At 35.5% G+C, this 16,067-nt stretch overlaps 1 protein-coding gene across 1 annotated transcript; it reads left to right on the top strand.

Annotated features, from left to right (window-relative positions):
* Positions 1-4,999: 4,999 nt before the first annotated feature.
* On the top strand, positions 5,000-6,620 carry LOC136203729 (zinc finger protein CONSTANS-LIKE 5). Its single transcript, XM_065994946.1, has 2 exons — positions 5,000-5,898; positions 5,995-6,620. Exons 1-2 carry the CDS (start codon positions 5,122-5,124, stop codon positions 6,373-6,375), a joined length of 1,158 nt encoding a protein of 385 aa, XP_065851018.1. The 5' UTR covers positions 5,000-5,121; the 3' UTR covers positions 6,376-6,620.
* The last annotated feature ends 9,447 nt before the right edge of the window (positions 6,621-16,067 follow it).

The raw sequence follows: 16,067 nt of genomic DNA, 5'->3' as shown, positions 1-16,067 counted from the left end.
CTCCCTTTTTGTCTCGAATCTCCAAATCGAATTCTTGAAGCAGCAGAATCCATCTGATGAGCCGTGGCTTGGCATCTTGCTTTGAAAGGAGGTACTTTAGTGCAGAATGATCTATGAAGACAATGACTTTGGCAAGAACAAGGTATGAACGGAACTTATCAAAAGCATATACGACGGCAAGCAGTTCTTTTTCTGTTACAGTATAATTCTGCTGAGTCTCGGTGAGAGTCTTGCTTGTGTAGTATATAGGTTTGAAATTTTTGTCAATCCGCTGTCCCAGGACAGCTCTGATGCAAGTATCACTTGCATCACACATCAGTTCAAAGGGGAGCTCCCAGTTGGGCGCAACTAGGATAGGAGCCTCCGTCAGCTTCTTCTTCAATTGTTCGAATGCTTGTTTGCATTTCTCCGTGATCTTGAACTCAGCATCTTTGTGGAGTAGGCCAGATAACGACAGTGCGATCTTAGAGAAGTCTTTGATGAACCTTCGATAGAAGCCGGCATGTCCCAAGAAACTACGTACATCCTTGACTGAGGTGGGAACAGGCAGTTTTTTGATGACTTCTACCTTAGCACGATCAACCTCGAGTCCTTATTCTGCGATTCTATGTCCCAGGACTATTCCCCCATTTACCATAAAATGGCATTTTTCCCAATTGAGAACAAGATTGGTCTCCTTGCAGCGTTTTAGAACAGCCTCAAGATTGTTCAGACAGCTTGTGAATATTTCTCTGTATATCGAAAAGTCATCCATGAATATCTCGACTGTTCTTTCGATCATATCATGAAAGATAGCCATCATACATCTTTGAAATGTAGCTGGGGCATTGCACAATCCGAATGGCATTCTCCGATATGCATAAGTTCCGAACGGGCAGGTGAAGGTGGTCTTTTCTTGATCCAGTGGGTGTATCGCGATCTGGTTGTATCCTGAGTACCCTTCAAGAAAGCAATAGAATGCGTATCCTGCTAATCTTTCCAGCATTTGATCGATAAATGGCAAGGGGAAGTGATCTTTCCTAGTTGCTTCATTTAGCTTTCGGTAATCTATGCAAACTCTCCAGCCTGTGACTGTTCTGGTTGGGATTAGTTCGTTCTGCTCGTTCGTGATGACAGTCATGCCTCCCTTATTCGGAACAACTTATACCGGGCTCGTCCACACACTGTCTGATATGGGATTGATTATTCCAGCATCTAGTAATTTAATTACTTCTGCCTTTACCACTTCCTTCATGTTTGGGTTTAGACGCCTCTGTGGTTGTGTTGAAGCTCTGTGAACTTCTTCCATCAATATACGGTGAATGCATACTGCTGGACTGATTCCTTTGATATCAAAAATCTTCCATGCCAATGCCTCCTTGTTCTGGCGAAGTATGGTCAGTAGTTGTTCTTTTTGTTCGGGTGTTAGTGCGGAGGAGATGATGACAGGAATGCAGGATACGTGGCAGATATGCAGGTTCATCCTGATTCCCAAGGTTGTTCTCCTGAATCGAAGGTTGTTCCTTGGTCTCTTCTTATTCTGCTCCGTCTGGTTGCGGCTTAGAGGTGGTAGGGAGTGATTTCATAGCTCGATCTGGTAGTTCTGTCCCACTTCTTAGTGTGATAGCTTGGACTTCCTCCTTGGGTTTCACCTCTGTTTTGCTCGGAAGGACTCCCTTGTTTTTGGGTATGAATATGTTGGTGAGCTGATGGATCTGTGTCTCTATGTTCTTGAAAGAATTTTGCGTTTGCTGCATGAATTGCATTAGCATGTCTTCTAATTTCTTATCCTCCCTTGGCTGGTTGTTCATTTGGTATCTGCCCTGATTGTTCTTATTGGTCTGGTACTGTTGATTTGGTTGTTTGTCCGGTTGTTGGCTCCAACCGAAGTTTGGATGATTTCTCCAGGCAGGATTGTAAGTGTTTGAATAAGGATTGAGCGGTCTCTGACTTGTTCCTGCAAAATCACATTGTTCTTGATTTGGACTAGGTTGGTTGCACAAACAGTCAGCTGATCGATGATTTCCTTCGCAGAAATCACATTGAACAACTTGCACATTGTTAACTGGAGCTGCGCTCAGCCTGGTGAGTTGTCTGCTCAGGATTTCAACTTGTGCGGTGAGTTTGGACACTTCGTCTGCTACGGGTGAACTAACTTCCCTTCTTCCATCTTCTCGGACAGAGTGCCATTTGTAACTGGTGTTGACCAATCTTTCGATTAATTCGTACAGTGCTTATGGCTCAAGTTCCTCAGGATCCCCATTGGCCACTGATTCGAGTTGTATTTTGTGCACATTGGTAAGACTGTGATAGAAAGTTTGGATCTGCATCCACATGGGGATTTTGTGGTTCGGAACTTTCCATAACAAATCTTTGTATCGTTCCCAGGCTTCAGACAATGACTCGTCTTCTTGTTGTGTGAAGTGAGACACAGCATTTCGTAGCTTAATGGCTTGTCTTGGTGGGAAATATTTGGTGAGGAATGCATTTGCCATTGCATCCCAAGTACTGATAGAACCTGGCTGAAGGCTCTTCATCCAGCTTTTGGCTTTGTCTCTTAGGGAAAAGAAAAACAATTTGAGTCGGATGACATCGTCTGAGACTTCCCTGTTGGTTCTGAAGGTGTTGCACATTGTGACAAAGTCCTGGATGTGCGAATTTGGATCTTCATTGGGTAATCCTCCAAACTGAACAGCTATTTGGAGCATCTGGATCATGAAGGCTTTCACCTCGAAGAGATTGTTGCCTCCCTCAGGGATTACTATGCAGGAGGAGTGGCCTTCCATTGAAGGCTTTGAGTATTCCTTCATTCTGAGTGGAGGGTCAATACGCTGGTCTTCTTTGTCCATGTTGTCTCCCTGCTGTTCTTCCCTGTTCTCCGGTTGTTCTGGTTGAGGTCCCTCCGGTCGCCTTTCAGCTTCAGGGTGTTGCTCTATTCTGGGATGATTTGGTTCCGCCAGCCTTTGCCTTGTTCTTATTCTCCTGATTGCGTTTCTTTGTTTGAGAGTTGCTTCTATTTCAGGATCAAGAGGAATAAGTGGAGCACATGTTCTTCGCATACGCTAAGAACAAGCGAATAGATCAAGTAGGCCCCTGCACACTAGAACAAACAGGTTAAACTGACTAAAATTCACTTTTGGAGAGAAATGTTTGGCTTGCCTATCCCCGGCAACGGCACCAAAAACTTGTTACCCTAGCAAGTGCACTAGGTCCAAGTAATAAAGTGATAAGTAGATATCGTTTCCACGAGGATAGAACAACCGCACGCTTACCCCCTTCAAAGTATGTATAGCCAAGTTTATTAAGTAACCAAAATCTTAAGTTGATTCGAAGGTGGTTTGTTGCAATATGAAACGTAAAACAATCAAAGAGTTTAATTGAAATTCAGATGGAAAAGCAACAGGTATACATCATACACAAAATGGTTCCAGAACAGGCATTCCTTTCCTTGTTCATTAGGTGGGAACAGCTTTAGCTTAAGGTATCTTTCACGAAAATCGGTTGAGTCAGGTCTCCCTTGTTCCCAACGTTCTTTAAAAATAATCAAAATAAGTCTCCTTGAGATTAATATATTCTGAAGCTTTAAGAACAGGAAAGCATTTAGTTGGAACAACTAAAACCCTTAACATTCAATCAATTACGTCTCCGTGTCATAATTAAATGTGTTCAATGAAAGTTCAGCTTTGCAAAAAGAGTCTCCTCGTGATTGCTCAGCTTAAAAACAGGTTAGCTACTCCTATTTCTCGTTAATTACTCATTGAACAGCCAAGCCATACACACTTAATGAGTTTAGAGAGGAATTATCCTGCTCTATTTACCTGTTTCTGCTCCGCTGCATACCTGCTTAGTGAATTACTCACTCATGATTGAATGAGATAAAACAAATCAACAATGAAGAAAACAACAATATATTAAAACACATAAAACAAAGTTTCACACAAGGCTTCAGATCCGAAAATCTGAATGAGTCACATACAAAACGAGGGCTCCTTAAATAGCCCGAAAATTGTTTAGAAATCATTGTTCAGGATATAATAAAATAAAGAAGATATGGTCTGGCAGACTATTCTGACAGTCAGGAACAGTCTGCAGCACAGCAGTCCGCCCATGCTTGATGATTTCTTCTGTGAGGGATGGTTGTTCTGCCTCCAGCATTAATTCTTCTTCTGGAAAGGTCTCCAATGATTTTAGGATGATTGATTCAAGTCATTCGGGTACAAATTGTTCCCATGAGTTCTTGTTCTCTTCCTTGTTCTTCGCTTGTCCGCACTCCTTTCCTGCTTGTTCACCGTGTGGATTCTGCTACCGAACAGGCAGCTGCATTATCACAAACAATCTGCAAAAACAATGTATTATGAGAACGATATGTTGCATTATTGTTCATTTATGCTCAAAATTGTTACCAAATATTATAAAATAATACATATTTTAATTCAATTTACACAATAATTTATTGATTAAAAAATAAAAGATACAAAAATACAAATTCGATTAATCACCGACTAATGCCCGATTAATCATCGAGTGCCTTATCCGCCCAACTAGCGCCTAGCCTTTTTTACAACCTTGAAAATAAATAAACATCAATTACTTCTTCAATACAAAACACTCTCCACTGAACAAACACTTCCCATTCAAGATGGTAATGCTCGACCCTAAATTCAGCAAAACTCCAATCTGAATAAACCACCCCCCGCCCCGCCCCGCCCCTTCTCATTATTATTACTATTATCCAGTAGTAATGAATGAGAAAAGTTTCCATAAAACCTTCTGTCACTTCCCCATACCCTTCCCTCTGAACTTGGTCCCACGTCGGCACAGACACTGTGACAATTACTTCTCACAAACATTATTAAAAATCCAAATTTAATTAATAAATTACCTATATTTTCACTAAAATAACAAACTCTTGTGGCCATAAATTGATCCACGTGTCCCTCCCTCACTCGTCATTACCCAGATTTCCCTGAGTCTGACTAGATAGATAGAAATCAATACCTCTGCTATCAAAGACCCCAACTCTACAAGCACCTTGCCCCCACACCCCCCTTCTTCTTCTTCTACTTGTACTACTACTCTCATTTCTCATTCTTTTCCAAAATTAACTCATACCCATTTCCCATTTCGATCTTAATTTCATAAATGGGAATTCAATTTGAAACTTTGAAGACTTTAACCGGCGGTTGGACTGTCCCTGCCCGACGGTGCGATTCCTGTAAAACGGCAGCTGCTGCTGCGTTTTGCAGGGCGGATTCTGCTTTTCTATGTCTCAGCTGTGACACGAAAATCCATAGCGCGAACAGGCTTGTTTCTCGGCATGAACGTGTTTGGATGTGCGAAGTTTGTGAACAAGCTCCGGCTGCTGTTACTTGTAAAGCTGACGCTGCTGCTTTGTGTATTACTTGTGATTCTGATATTCACTCCGCTAATCCTCTCGCGCGACGACATGAACGTGTTCCTATTCAGCCTTTCTTTGATTCTGCTGACTCCATTGTTAAAACGTCGCCGTTTAATTTCTTAGTTCCTAATGATCACGACGCCGATTCTGCGGCGTCCGCTGGATTTCTTCATCATCAGCATCAGCAGCAGCGGCAGGAGCAGGAGCAGGAGGAGGAGGAAATTAATGATGATATTAATGGGGTTTCTTGGTTGTTTCCGAATCAGAATCCGAATTCGAAACATTCCATGGAAAATCATGAAATGAAATCAGGTGGGGATCTGTTTTTTCCTGAGATGGATCCGTTTATTGATATTCATGAATTTCAAAACGGAGCTACTGATAGCGTTGTGCCTGTACAGACCAAACCTCTGATTCAGCCGCCGATTCCTGTTATCACTAATGAAAATTGTTACGATATTGATTTCTGCCGATCGAAGCTCTCATCTTTCAACTATCCATCTCAATCTATTAGCCAAAGCGTGAGTGTTTTTTACGATTTTAAATTCATCTCCGGTATTGAATTCTTTGTTTTTTTTTTTGTTTTTCTCAATTTTTGTCTGCTTAATTACTTTCAGGTATCTTCTTCCTCGCTCGATGTCGGAGTTGTTCCTGATGGAAATTCAATGTCCGATATATCGTACCCGTTCGGCCGAAACATGAATTCTAATCCCGATCCAAGTGGGGCCATCTCGGCTGCGAACGCGAACCAAGCTGTTCAAATGTGTGGGATTGATCGTGAAGCAAGGGTGTTAAGATACAGAGAGAAGAGGAAGAATCGGAAATTCGAAAAGACGATACGGTATGCCTCCCGTAAAGCTTACGCCGAAACAAGGCCGAGAATTAAAGGCCGGTTCGCTAAACGAACTGAAATTGACAACGACCTCGACAGGCTATATAACTCTGCTTCAGCTGCGTACATGTCTGATGTCCAATACGGCGTCGTTCCTTCGTTTTGACAAAAAGTTGGGTTTAAGGATTATCTATAATTAATTAATGATTATGTAGTTTGATGAAGTATAATTATTTGTCTTTTGCAAGTAGAGGTAGAATAATCCTGGTAAGATGATGTTAGAGTTTGCTAATTAGTTATCTTTTTAATTAATGGATTTGAAGAAATTGGTGTTAAAGCCCGTTTAATTTTTCATAAGGGCTTCTGTAATCTACTAGTACTAATTAGTAAAGCTTTTATTTCGTTATATAATCATTGCATATTTATTTTATTTCATTGTTTCCTTAATTTCCTCTTTAATTATTGGATAAAACATCACCTAGGTTATCCTAAAAAATATTTAATTATCTAAAATAACATTATTAATATACAATCCCTCTCTTTTTATTTTATTTTTTTGAAAAGACAATCCCTCCCTCTTAAAATAACATACTACAATCAGTTTTAATTTTTACGTAATTTAATTAAAATAGTTGAAAATGTTAAATTTACATTTAATTTTTCTACTTTATTTTTATTTAATTTAATATTATAGCTAGTTAATGCAATAATCAATAATATTTCCGTTGAGATTAATAAAATAATTATAATTTCAAACTAAATTGAAATATTTTATCGATTTTTATACATAATAAAAAAAATGTATACAGAAATGTTGCAAATTCTAACAAATGGTTTAACAATGGCCGAAAAGAAAGATATAGTTTTGACTTGTTAATTAATGGCTTTACACAAAGCCAGTAAGTTGCTCACAAGCGGAAATTCAAATGGAAAAATGTTCGATTAGATGAGATTTACAAATCAAATAAGAAACTAACCGAGAAGGAAGTGGGTTAAATGATTTATTAACTCTTGTAGCCTTGCAAATGATAATGATTCCTTATTTTTTTCAAGTTTTTTTTATTATTCTTATGGAGTTTTTCAATTGTATGTTTTCTTGTGATTTTATGTTCAAGAGATTTGTAGATTCAATTAGAGATTTGTAAAGATGTATGAATTAAAAATTTCACACAGTTTAGTTTATTTTATTTATGTGATATTATATATATAGTAAAACCTCTATATAAGAATACACTTGGAACCAGACTATTTGTATAATAATTGGGAGGTTATTACTAAATAGAGGTTGGTATAATAAATTTTTCAGTGCATAAAATTTTAAATTTTTAACGATAATAAGAACTCTCTAATTATTATTATTCAGAAAATATTTATGTAAAGTTGTTTAACACATTGATTTAGTTTTTATATTTGCTACTAAATCTTTGAACTTGCAAAGTACTTAGTAGCTCACTTGCAAACCACATACTTCGATGAGTATTTCAATTTAAAGTTTAGATTTTCAATATATAGATAATTGGAAGAGTTTTATAGAAAAAATGTAAATATCAATGAGAATACTAAATATTTATAATTTCAAGTTGTAGTTTGTGTTTCCAACTCATTGATAATTTCAATATTTTTTTTAATATTTTATAATTTAGTTTGAATTCTTAATATATATATATAATTATTACTATATAGAGGCATAGTTTCTAAAGGTGGAACTTGAAAAGTGTATAACAAATAACGTTTGGGAGGTTATTCCTATTTATAACTGGTCCAAGTTGGATTCCTATATAGATGTTTTACTGTATTTATAAGATAGCGAGTTTAAATTCAAAACCTGAAATTATAGGTGTATCAATTCAACTATAATTTTTTATAATTTTTTGTATTATATGTGATATTAACTTGATTTGACATGTTGATAAAAATATTAATTAGTTATACCTTTCATTATCATAAAACAGATTTTTACATAATTTAATTTTAAAATTTGTATTATTTTAATAAATTAGTCTAAGGTAGCACATATAAATATAATATAAGCTAATATTTATTATTTCTAAACAAATATAATTCTATAAAAATATATTATTCTATTATTGATATATCTATTATTATTTTAAAACGTAGAAAAAATCATTTTAGAAAAAATCATTTTAGTAGGAGTTGACTTGTTGTTAGAATTATTTTATAACAAATAGTAAAATTATAGTGGGAGGACCGCTTGGGAAGATAGTAAAAAATAATGAAATTCTATCTTGGTCGGTTCCACTTCGAAGTTCCAACCAATGGGATGGCATGTAAAATGATTATTAAAGAAAAGAAAAGAAAAAAAGAAAGGCACGTGTGGTGTTGCCTTCAAAAATAGCTTTCCATGTTAACGCACGCATCAATCATGTCATGTCACTACATACATACATGATATCTGTGAACTGTTTATGCCTTTCTTTGATTACCTAACCACTAATCCTCACTTTTTCTTATATTTACTTCAAACAATTAAAGGATCAATACACGTACGTCCCAATAATTAAAAAAAAAACAATCTTGTTAATTCTTGGAGGTGAAAATCATCAACACATATTAAATCAAATTGTGATCTCGTATTACAATTCACACAAATTTTATATCAAATTAAACTGAAAAAGATGAGACGAATTGACAAACTAAAAAGACGTTCAGAGAAGTGAAGATTAGAGAAACTAGCATTGGTTGGGAGTTAGAATTTTGTATAGTTTGCTTTAGGATGATATGGATCAATTTATTTATAGCGGGGAATTAGGTTCAAACCTAATTGTAAGGTGAATTGATCAAATCTATTATAACTAATCACATGATCGATGTAATATTATTATTCTTTTTCAATTTTGTTATGGTATCAGGAAAAAAAAAGGTCCGCATTAATTCAGAATTGAAATCTTTATGAGCTTCTCCTTTACATTTATAAGTTTTTCTTCTGCTTTCGTCTGTTTTTTTTTTCTTATAAAGTTTTTCTTTTGTTAATTCTCTTTCTTCGATCTTCGGATCGCTTTATGTCGTATATACTTGATATTGAAAGATATGAGCTTTCAATTTTGAGCAAGATTAGTCAATTTCTTCAAAGCATGATCTAATCGACTTGGTAGAGTGACTAGAGACTTCATTGTTAGAGAAGCTTAAATACCCGATTGGAATCTACAAAACGTATTATTCCAATCTCGTACTATATATATATATATATATATCAATTTGATTATTAAAGAATTTAATGATTCTGGTTAAGAATTTGATGTCAAACATTGGATGTTTGACTGTTAAATCAGAGTGATTGGATCACACTGATTGTTTGTTTAGGAAAAATATTTAAAATTCGTTTCCTCAATACCAACATGCTTTACTTCAAATCCTTCAAGTGGTTTTTCGATCCTGGGAGTAACGAGGGTAATATTTTTTACTTTATTGCAAGATATTCCATCACTTAGAGTACATTTGCCTAACAATGCTAGAGTTATTGTTAATAAAAAAAAAGCATTGCACAACTTATGGATCCCTTATTTTATACAAATGTACTTTATATACCTATTTTTATCTTTAATTTGTTATCCGTTAGTAAATTATTCAGAGATAATCATTTGTCACTTGTGTTTAAAGGTTTGAGTTGTGTTTTTCAGGAAATGGTGCGATTTTTCTTCTCACACGGTGTGTTACAAGGGGCACACACCGTGTGGATATTAAAGAAAGCTCCTAGAACTTTTGGATTTAATTCACTCGACGTGTGCCACTGCCCACACACTGAGTGAACTTTGAAGAAAGGCGATGGTTGGGCGCTTAGGAAGGCCACACATCGTGTGGCATGGTTTTTCAGAAATTCCGAACAAAGAGACATGACTGTCAGTTTTTCTGCTCATTTCTGTAATTTACTGTTTTGCTATTACTATAATTGTTGTCTTGCCATTTGACGATAATAACCTAAATGACACTTGCACCTTTCTCTCCTCCTCACCCCTATCATTTCTTTATTGGTTGTAATCCTAGTTAGGGTATTTAGGTCTTTTATTTTTATCATTAGGAGAGGTATATAAGTCTCCTTATTTATAATGAAAGGTATTTTTTATTCAATCAAATATTTTCAGCCTCCATTAGAGGGCAAGGTTCAACCTTGTTGGAATTAACTCCTTCAAACTAGGTTTGAGAAGAACTTCTTTCGTTGATTTACGATTAAAATCAACACATTCAACACTTATCCGTATCAGTTGGAGTTATTGAATTTGCACCTTCCATCTTGAAGAGGGTATTAGAGTATATTAAAGTTATAGAATACCAATTTTAATTGAGTAAGGTAAGTGAAGTATTTTAGTCATTAGGATTTTTTTTTTCAATATAGCCGTTATAGTTTGGGTTCTATTGTAACTAATCAAATGATCAATGCAATATTATTTTTCTTTTCAATTTTGTTACGGTTCACTTAATTTACTCCTTCCGTTTCATATTACATATCTTTTTAGAGAGTTGTATAGAAATTAAGGATACAACAACAACAACAACAAAGCCTTAGTCCCGAAATGATTCGGGGTCGGCTAACATGAACCATCATATAAAACCGTGAAAATCAAGTCGTGTCAGCGACACAGATTCGCTCCCTCCACTCCGTCCTATCCACTACCATATTTTCCTCAATTCCCAATAAACTCATATCACTCTCGATCACCCTCCTCCAAGTTTGCTTAGGTCTTCCCCTACCCCTCACCACTACATCCCTTTGCCACTCTTCGGTTCTCCTAACCGGCGCATCAAGCGCTCTACGTCTCACATGGCCAAACCACCTTAGTCGGTTTTCTCTCATTTTATTCTCAATAGATGTGACTCCTACTTTTGTCCTAATTATTTCATTACGCACCCGGTCCTTTCTCGTGTGACCACACATCCATCTCAACATACGCATCTCCGCCACCGACATCTTATGGATGTGGCAGTGTTTCACAGCCCAACACTCCGTACCATATAACAATGCTGGTCTAATTGCCGTCCGGTAGAATTTTTCCTTCAATCTATTAGGCATGCCGGGATCACAAAGGAAACCCGTAGCACTCTTCCACTTCGACCAACCAGCTTTAATCCTATGAGCAACATCTCCATCTACTTCTCCATCCGTTTGGATAATAGATCCTAAATACCGGAAGCAATCCGAGGCCTGAACAACTCTCCCATCTAGGATGATTGTCCCTGCCTCCCTACTCCTACGGCCGCTAAACTTACACTCCAAATATTCTGTCTTACTTCGACTCAACTTAAAGCCTCTAGATTCTAGAGTTTGCCTCCATAGTTCCAACTTCATCTCCACTCCTTCTTTCGTCTCCTCAACCAACACAATATCATCTGCAAACAGCATGCACCATGGTATACCATCTTGAAGTGAACTTGTTAGTTCATCCATAACGATGGCAAAAAGAAATGGGCTTAGTGCGGAACCTTGATGCACTCCAATCGTAATAGGAAACTCTTCAGTCTTCCCAACACTAGTACGTACACTCGTGCATACTCCCTCATACATGTCCTTTATGATGTCAATATATTTCCGCGAAATGCCTTTCCTTATCAAGGCCCACCAAAGTACTTCCCTTGGTACCTTATCATATGCTTTCTCCAAGTCAATGAAAACCATATGCAAGTCTTTCTTCTTATTTCGATAGTGCTCCATTAATTGTCTCATTAGATGGATGGCTTCCATAGAAATTAAGGATATTGCAAAAAAAGACATTGTTGCCCATTATTTATTGATTCCAATATTTATTTATTCTATAATAAGTCCATTATTCTAATTAATTTCTGTAAACCGTGTTTTATAGCAGAAAAAAGATGACTTGACGTGTACTGATCATATAAAATGATATGTAATATGAAACAAAAAAAAATCTCTAGAAAGAGATGTAATATGAAACAGTGATAATATCATATAAGGTAAAGTATTTGTAAGTGTAAATTCAATTTTATAAGAAAAAGTGCAATTTAATTGGTAACTAAAATATAAGATGACTAGTGAAAATTTTACCCCAACAATATCCAGGAAGTGCATAATTTTTTAAAAAATTATATGAAACATATGGTTCAAGCTCCAATTTTAATTAAAATTTTCAGGCTGACAATTTAACCTCTATTGTTTAACATAACACGATGATCCTGTTTGGTAATTAGCAAACAGGATAATTAGTTGTTAGCTGATGGTTGATTACATTAACTATTAGCTAATTATTTTTTTGGTTAGTGGATTTGACTAGCTGATCTGACTAGCGGATTATGTGAACTTGTTTAGTAAAACTTAGCTTATTACTAATAGTTGTTTGTGATTCATCAAAAAAAAAAAAATAGTTGTTTGTGTAAAATGACAAATAAGGACATGATAAATCATTTATTTGGGATTAAAAAGTATTAATTAGGGATAAAAATGTCTTTAAAAAGATATGGAGCAATAAACTAATTGAAAAAACTTCTAAAATGAGCTTTTTCAAACTTCTTTTCACCAAACACCACTATTAGAGGTTTGTCTCGTCAAAACTTCTAAAGTGGCTCAAACCCCTAATTTTACTAAAAAAAACTCCTTACCAAACATGGCCCATGCCTGGTCTACCCCCATGATTTAAATAATAATTAAAGGTTACATTATTCTCCAAAAAAGTTGAGGTTAAAACTAAAACCTTATCCTAAATCTATATTATATGTGTGGGTTCTCCCTAAAAAGTTGAGAATCATTTGCCTTTAAGGAAGTCAAAACTTATTGGGAAATTAAGGAAGTCAAAACTTATTGGGAAATTTCAATTTGTGCTTTGAATTTTGTAGGTCTAATACATCACCAGCTATGAATTTGTTAAAAATAGTAGATTGGCTTCCTGAACTTTGCAAATGTCTCACCATCTCCTTAAACTTGCTTATTTCATCTCACTAGCTCCCTAAACTTATCCATAAAAGTAGATTAGCTCTCCGAACTTTACAAGTGTCTCACCAACTTCCCAAACTTACTTATTCTGTAACAACTAAATGCAAAAACCATAATACTAACTCTCTATCCTTATTCATTCAATCTCTCAAACCTGCAACATTAACTTTTATCATAGGTTGAAAGGTAGGAGAAAAGAAAAAATTACCTCTCGATTAGATGAAGACGTATTTTTAGAATTTAGGTTTAATAAGTTTTTGTATTTAGGTATTACAGAATAAACAAGTTTAGGGAGTTGGTGAGACACTTACAAAGTTTAGGGAGGTAATCTACTTGTATGGACAAGTTTAGGGAGCTGGTGATACGAAATAAGCAAGTTTAGGGAACTGGTGAGACACTTGTAAAATTTAGGAAGTCAATCTACTATTTTGGAAAAGTTCAGGGAGCTGTTAATGGATTATGGAAAAGTTCAGGGAGGTGGTAATGGATTAGACCAATTTTGTACTAGTAAGTATTTGTCATGTGAATGAAAAAGGAACTACAGACATGCATATGATTATGATAATTAAGTTTCCAATTTATGGAAGAAGGAAAATAACAGAAAACAAAGGGTAAAAAAGGACAAGAAGAATCTAAATATTTAAAAATCCAATCCAAAATGTCAGTTTACTATTTTTAGAAACGTTGGAAGAAAATAAAAGAAGAAACAGAAGTAGAAAGTTGTATGTGAATCTTAAAATTGCCTTTTCTAAAGGAAGTATGTTGTAGCTGTCTTAAACGTGAGTTGTTCTTTCTCAGATTGACAGACAGACACTTCCATAACAACTGGAAATTTTCTTTTGTAATATTTCCTCAACCACTTTACACCTAAATTTATAACTTAATACGTTTATGGAAGTATTGGATTGAGATTTTTTCAAATTTAGCTTCAAAGCAATAAATTATATTGTAACTATGAATTAAAAATTTAATAGTTGATTTTTAATTATTTATTTATTGAATAATTAAATTTCATTATTGATTTTTCAATCATGGTTGAGGTAAGGTGAATAGTAGTGGTGCTCCGAGTCTAACAGGGGCAGGTGAAGTTTTTAGAAATCATCGTGGGTTCCCGTCTTGGGGTTTTGCTTTTGTGTTGCCTTACTCTTTTGCATTTTTCGTGGGCTTCATGATGCAATTTATTCAATTCATAAAGTATGGGATAGAGGTTGGCATCGTCTTTGGTTAGAGTGTGATTCTACCTACATGGTTCAGCTTGTCCAATGTCGCTTCATGGATGTTCCTCGGATTTTAAGGAAGGAGAGGGTGCTTTGTCTCTCTCACCTTAATTCCATGCAAGTGATTATTTCATATTTACAGAGAAAGTAATGAGTTGGATATGTCCTGACTAAGTTCGAAGTCTCTTTTTACAAGGCTTAGTGTGGTGGGATTCTTTTCCTACTTCTTCTAATTCCTTTGTTTTATGAAAGTTATAAAGGAATGGTTCAATGTTATACTGAATCATCTTGAATGTACAAAGAAGCTTTACATGTATTTAGGCAATGAAAAACAACCAATCAAATATAAGAATCTATTGAAATCAGTTGAGGAATTGCTCGGATGAGAGACAGGAAGACGCGAGATCTAGGAAAAGTTAAATGTGTGAAGGATGTGGACTAGAAAGTCTTAGTTGGAGATAAGGATATCAAAGAGCGATGAAGGTCCTATTTTGATGACTTATTTAATGGAGATCGCAGACAAGATGTTGGAGATATAAGTATCCCTCACGATATGATAAATCATGAATGCTTACGGAGAATTCAAAAGAGTGAAGTCAAAATGACATTAAATAAGATGAGATTGAAGAAAGAAGTAGGACCTGATGGCATCTTTATTGAGATTTGGAGATGTTCGGGAGAGAGATGAATTGAATGGTTGACGACGTTCTTCAACAAAATTTGGAGAAACAATGAGATGCCATCAGAATGGAGGAAAAGTATCATAATCCCTTTGTATAAGAACAAAGGCGATGTCCAAGATTGTGCCAACTATCGAGGAATCAAATTAATGAGATTCGTCTTTTGGTTTAACTAGTTTAAAAATGTTTATGGGGAATATATTCGTATTATTAAGATCGTTTGAAAGAAAAAATTTGATGATAACTTTGCTCGGGACTAGCAAAAACTCAAGTGTAGGAGATTTAATAAGTCCAAAATATACCTAATTTAACATGCATAATTGTGTTTGATTTCATGTGAATTGTGTGTTAATTACTTTGTTTTGGAAAGATTTTACATGAGTATTTGATGTTTGTGTGCAAGGTGTTAATTACTATTTGGAAAAAGCTAAATCGGAGCAAAAATGGATTAAAATTGAGCAAGATAGCAAGCTTTTAACCAGAATCACGTCTGAGAATTGGAAGTCGCGTCCGAGAAGCTGAAACACATTGCCAAGGAAAGAATCAGAGTTTCTGTCACTACCGAGATGTAACCCCCTCACTAGGATCATATGATATCTCACACGACATCAGTTATAAACATGCTTTCAAACCTCAATCTCTTATAAACTTTACATATTATACATAAGAGAAAACATTTACAATTTATAATACACGTTTAAGTCATTATCCTACATAGAGGATTTAGAAAACAAAAGTACATCACAATACTCGAAAATGCCTAGATGAGAATAGACTGACACTGCCGGTGCAACCTTAAACAAGAAGAACTCCACCTAACCTGTAAAAACTGTTGGCAAGGGGTGAGCTGCCTACTCAATAAACATATTACGCATATACTTATTCAAAAGTAATGTAAAGAACACATATCAAAATATATCATCAGTGCCAAGTTAGAATTTTCAATAGAAAGATATTCACTTGTTTCACTTATTATAGTAATACTTATTTTAGTAAGTAAGGCCTTGATGTACTTAGACAATATATATATAAAATGGTCCTTGGGCCCAATTTGTATCCCGAC

Source organism: Euphorbia lathyris, chromosome 8, assembly GCF_963576675.1.
Source record: "Euphorbia lathyris chromosome 8, ddEupLath1.1, whole genome shotgun sequence".
NCBI classification, from domain to species: Eukaryota; Viridiplantae; Streptophyta; class Magnoliopsida; order Malpighiales; family Euphorbiaceae; genus Euphorbia; species Euphorbia lathyris.
Note: the sequence above shows the minus strand (reverse complement) of the source record. Positions and strands in the feature narration are given on the sequence as shown.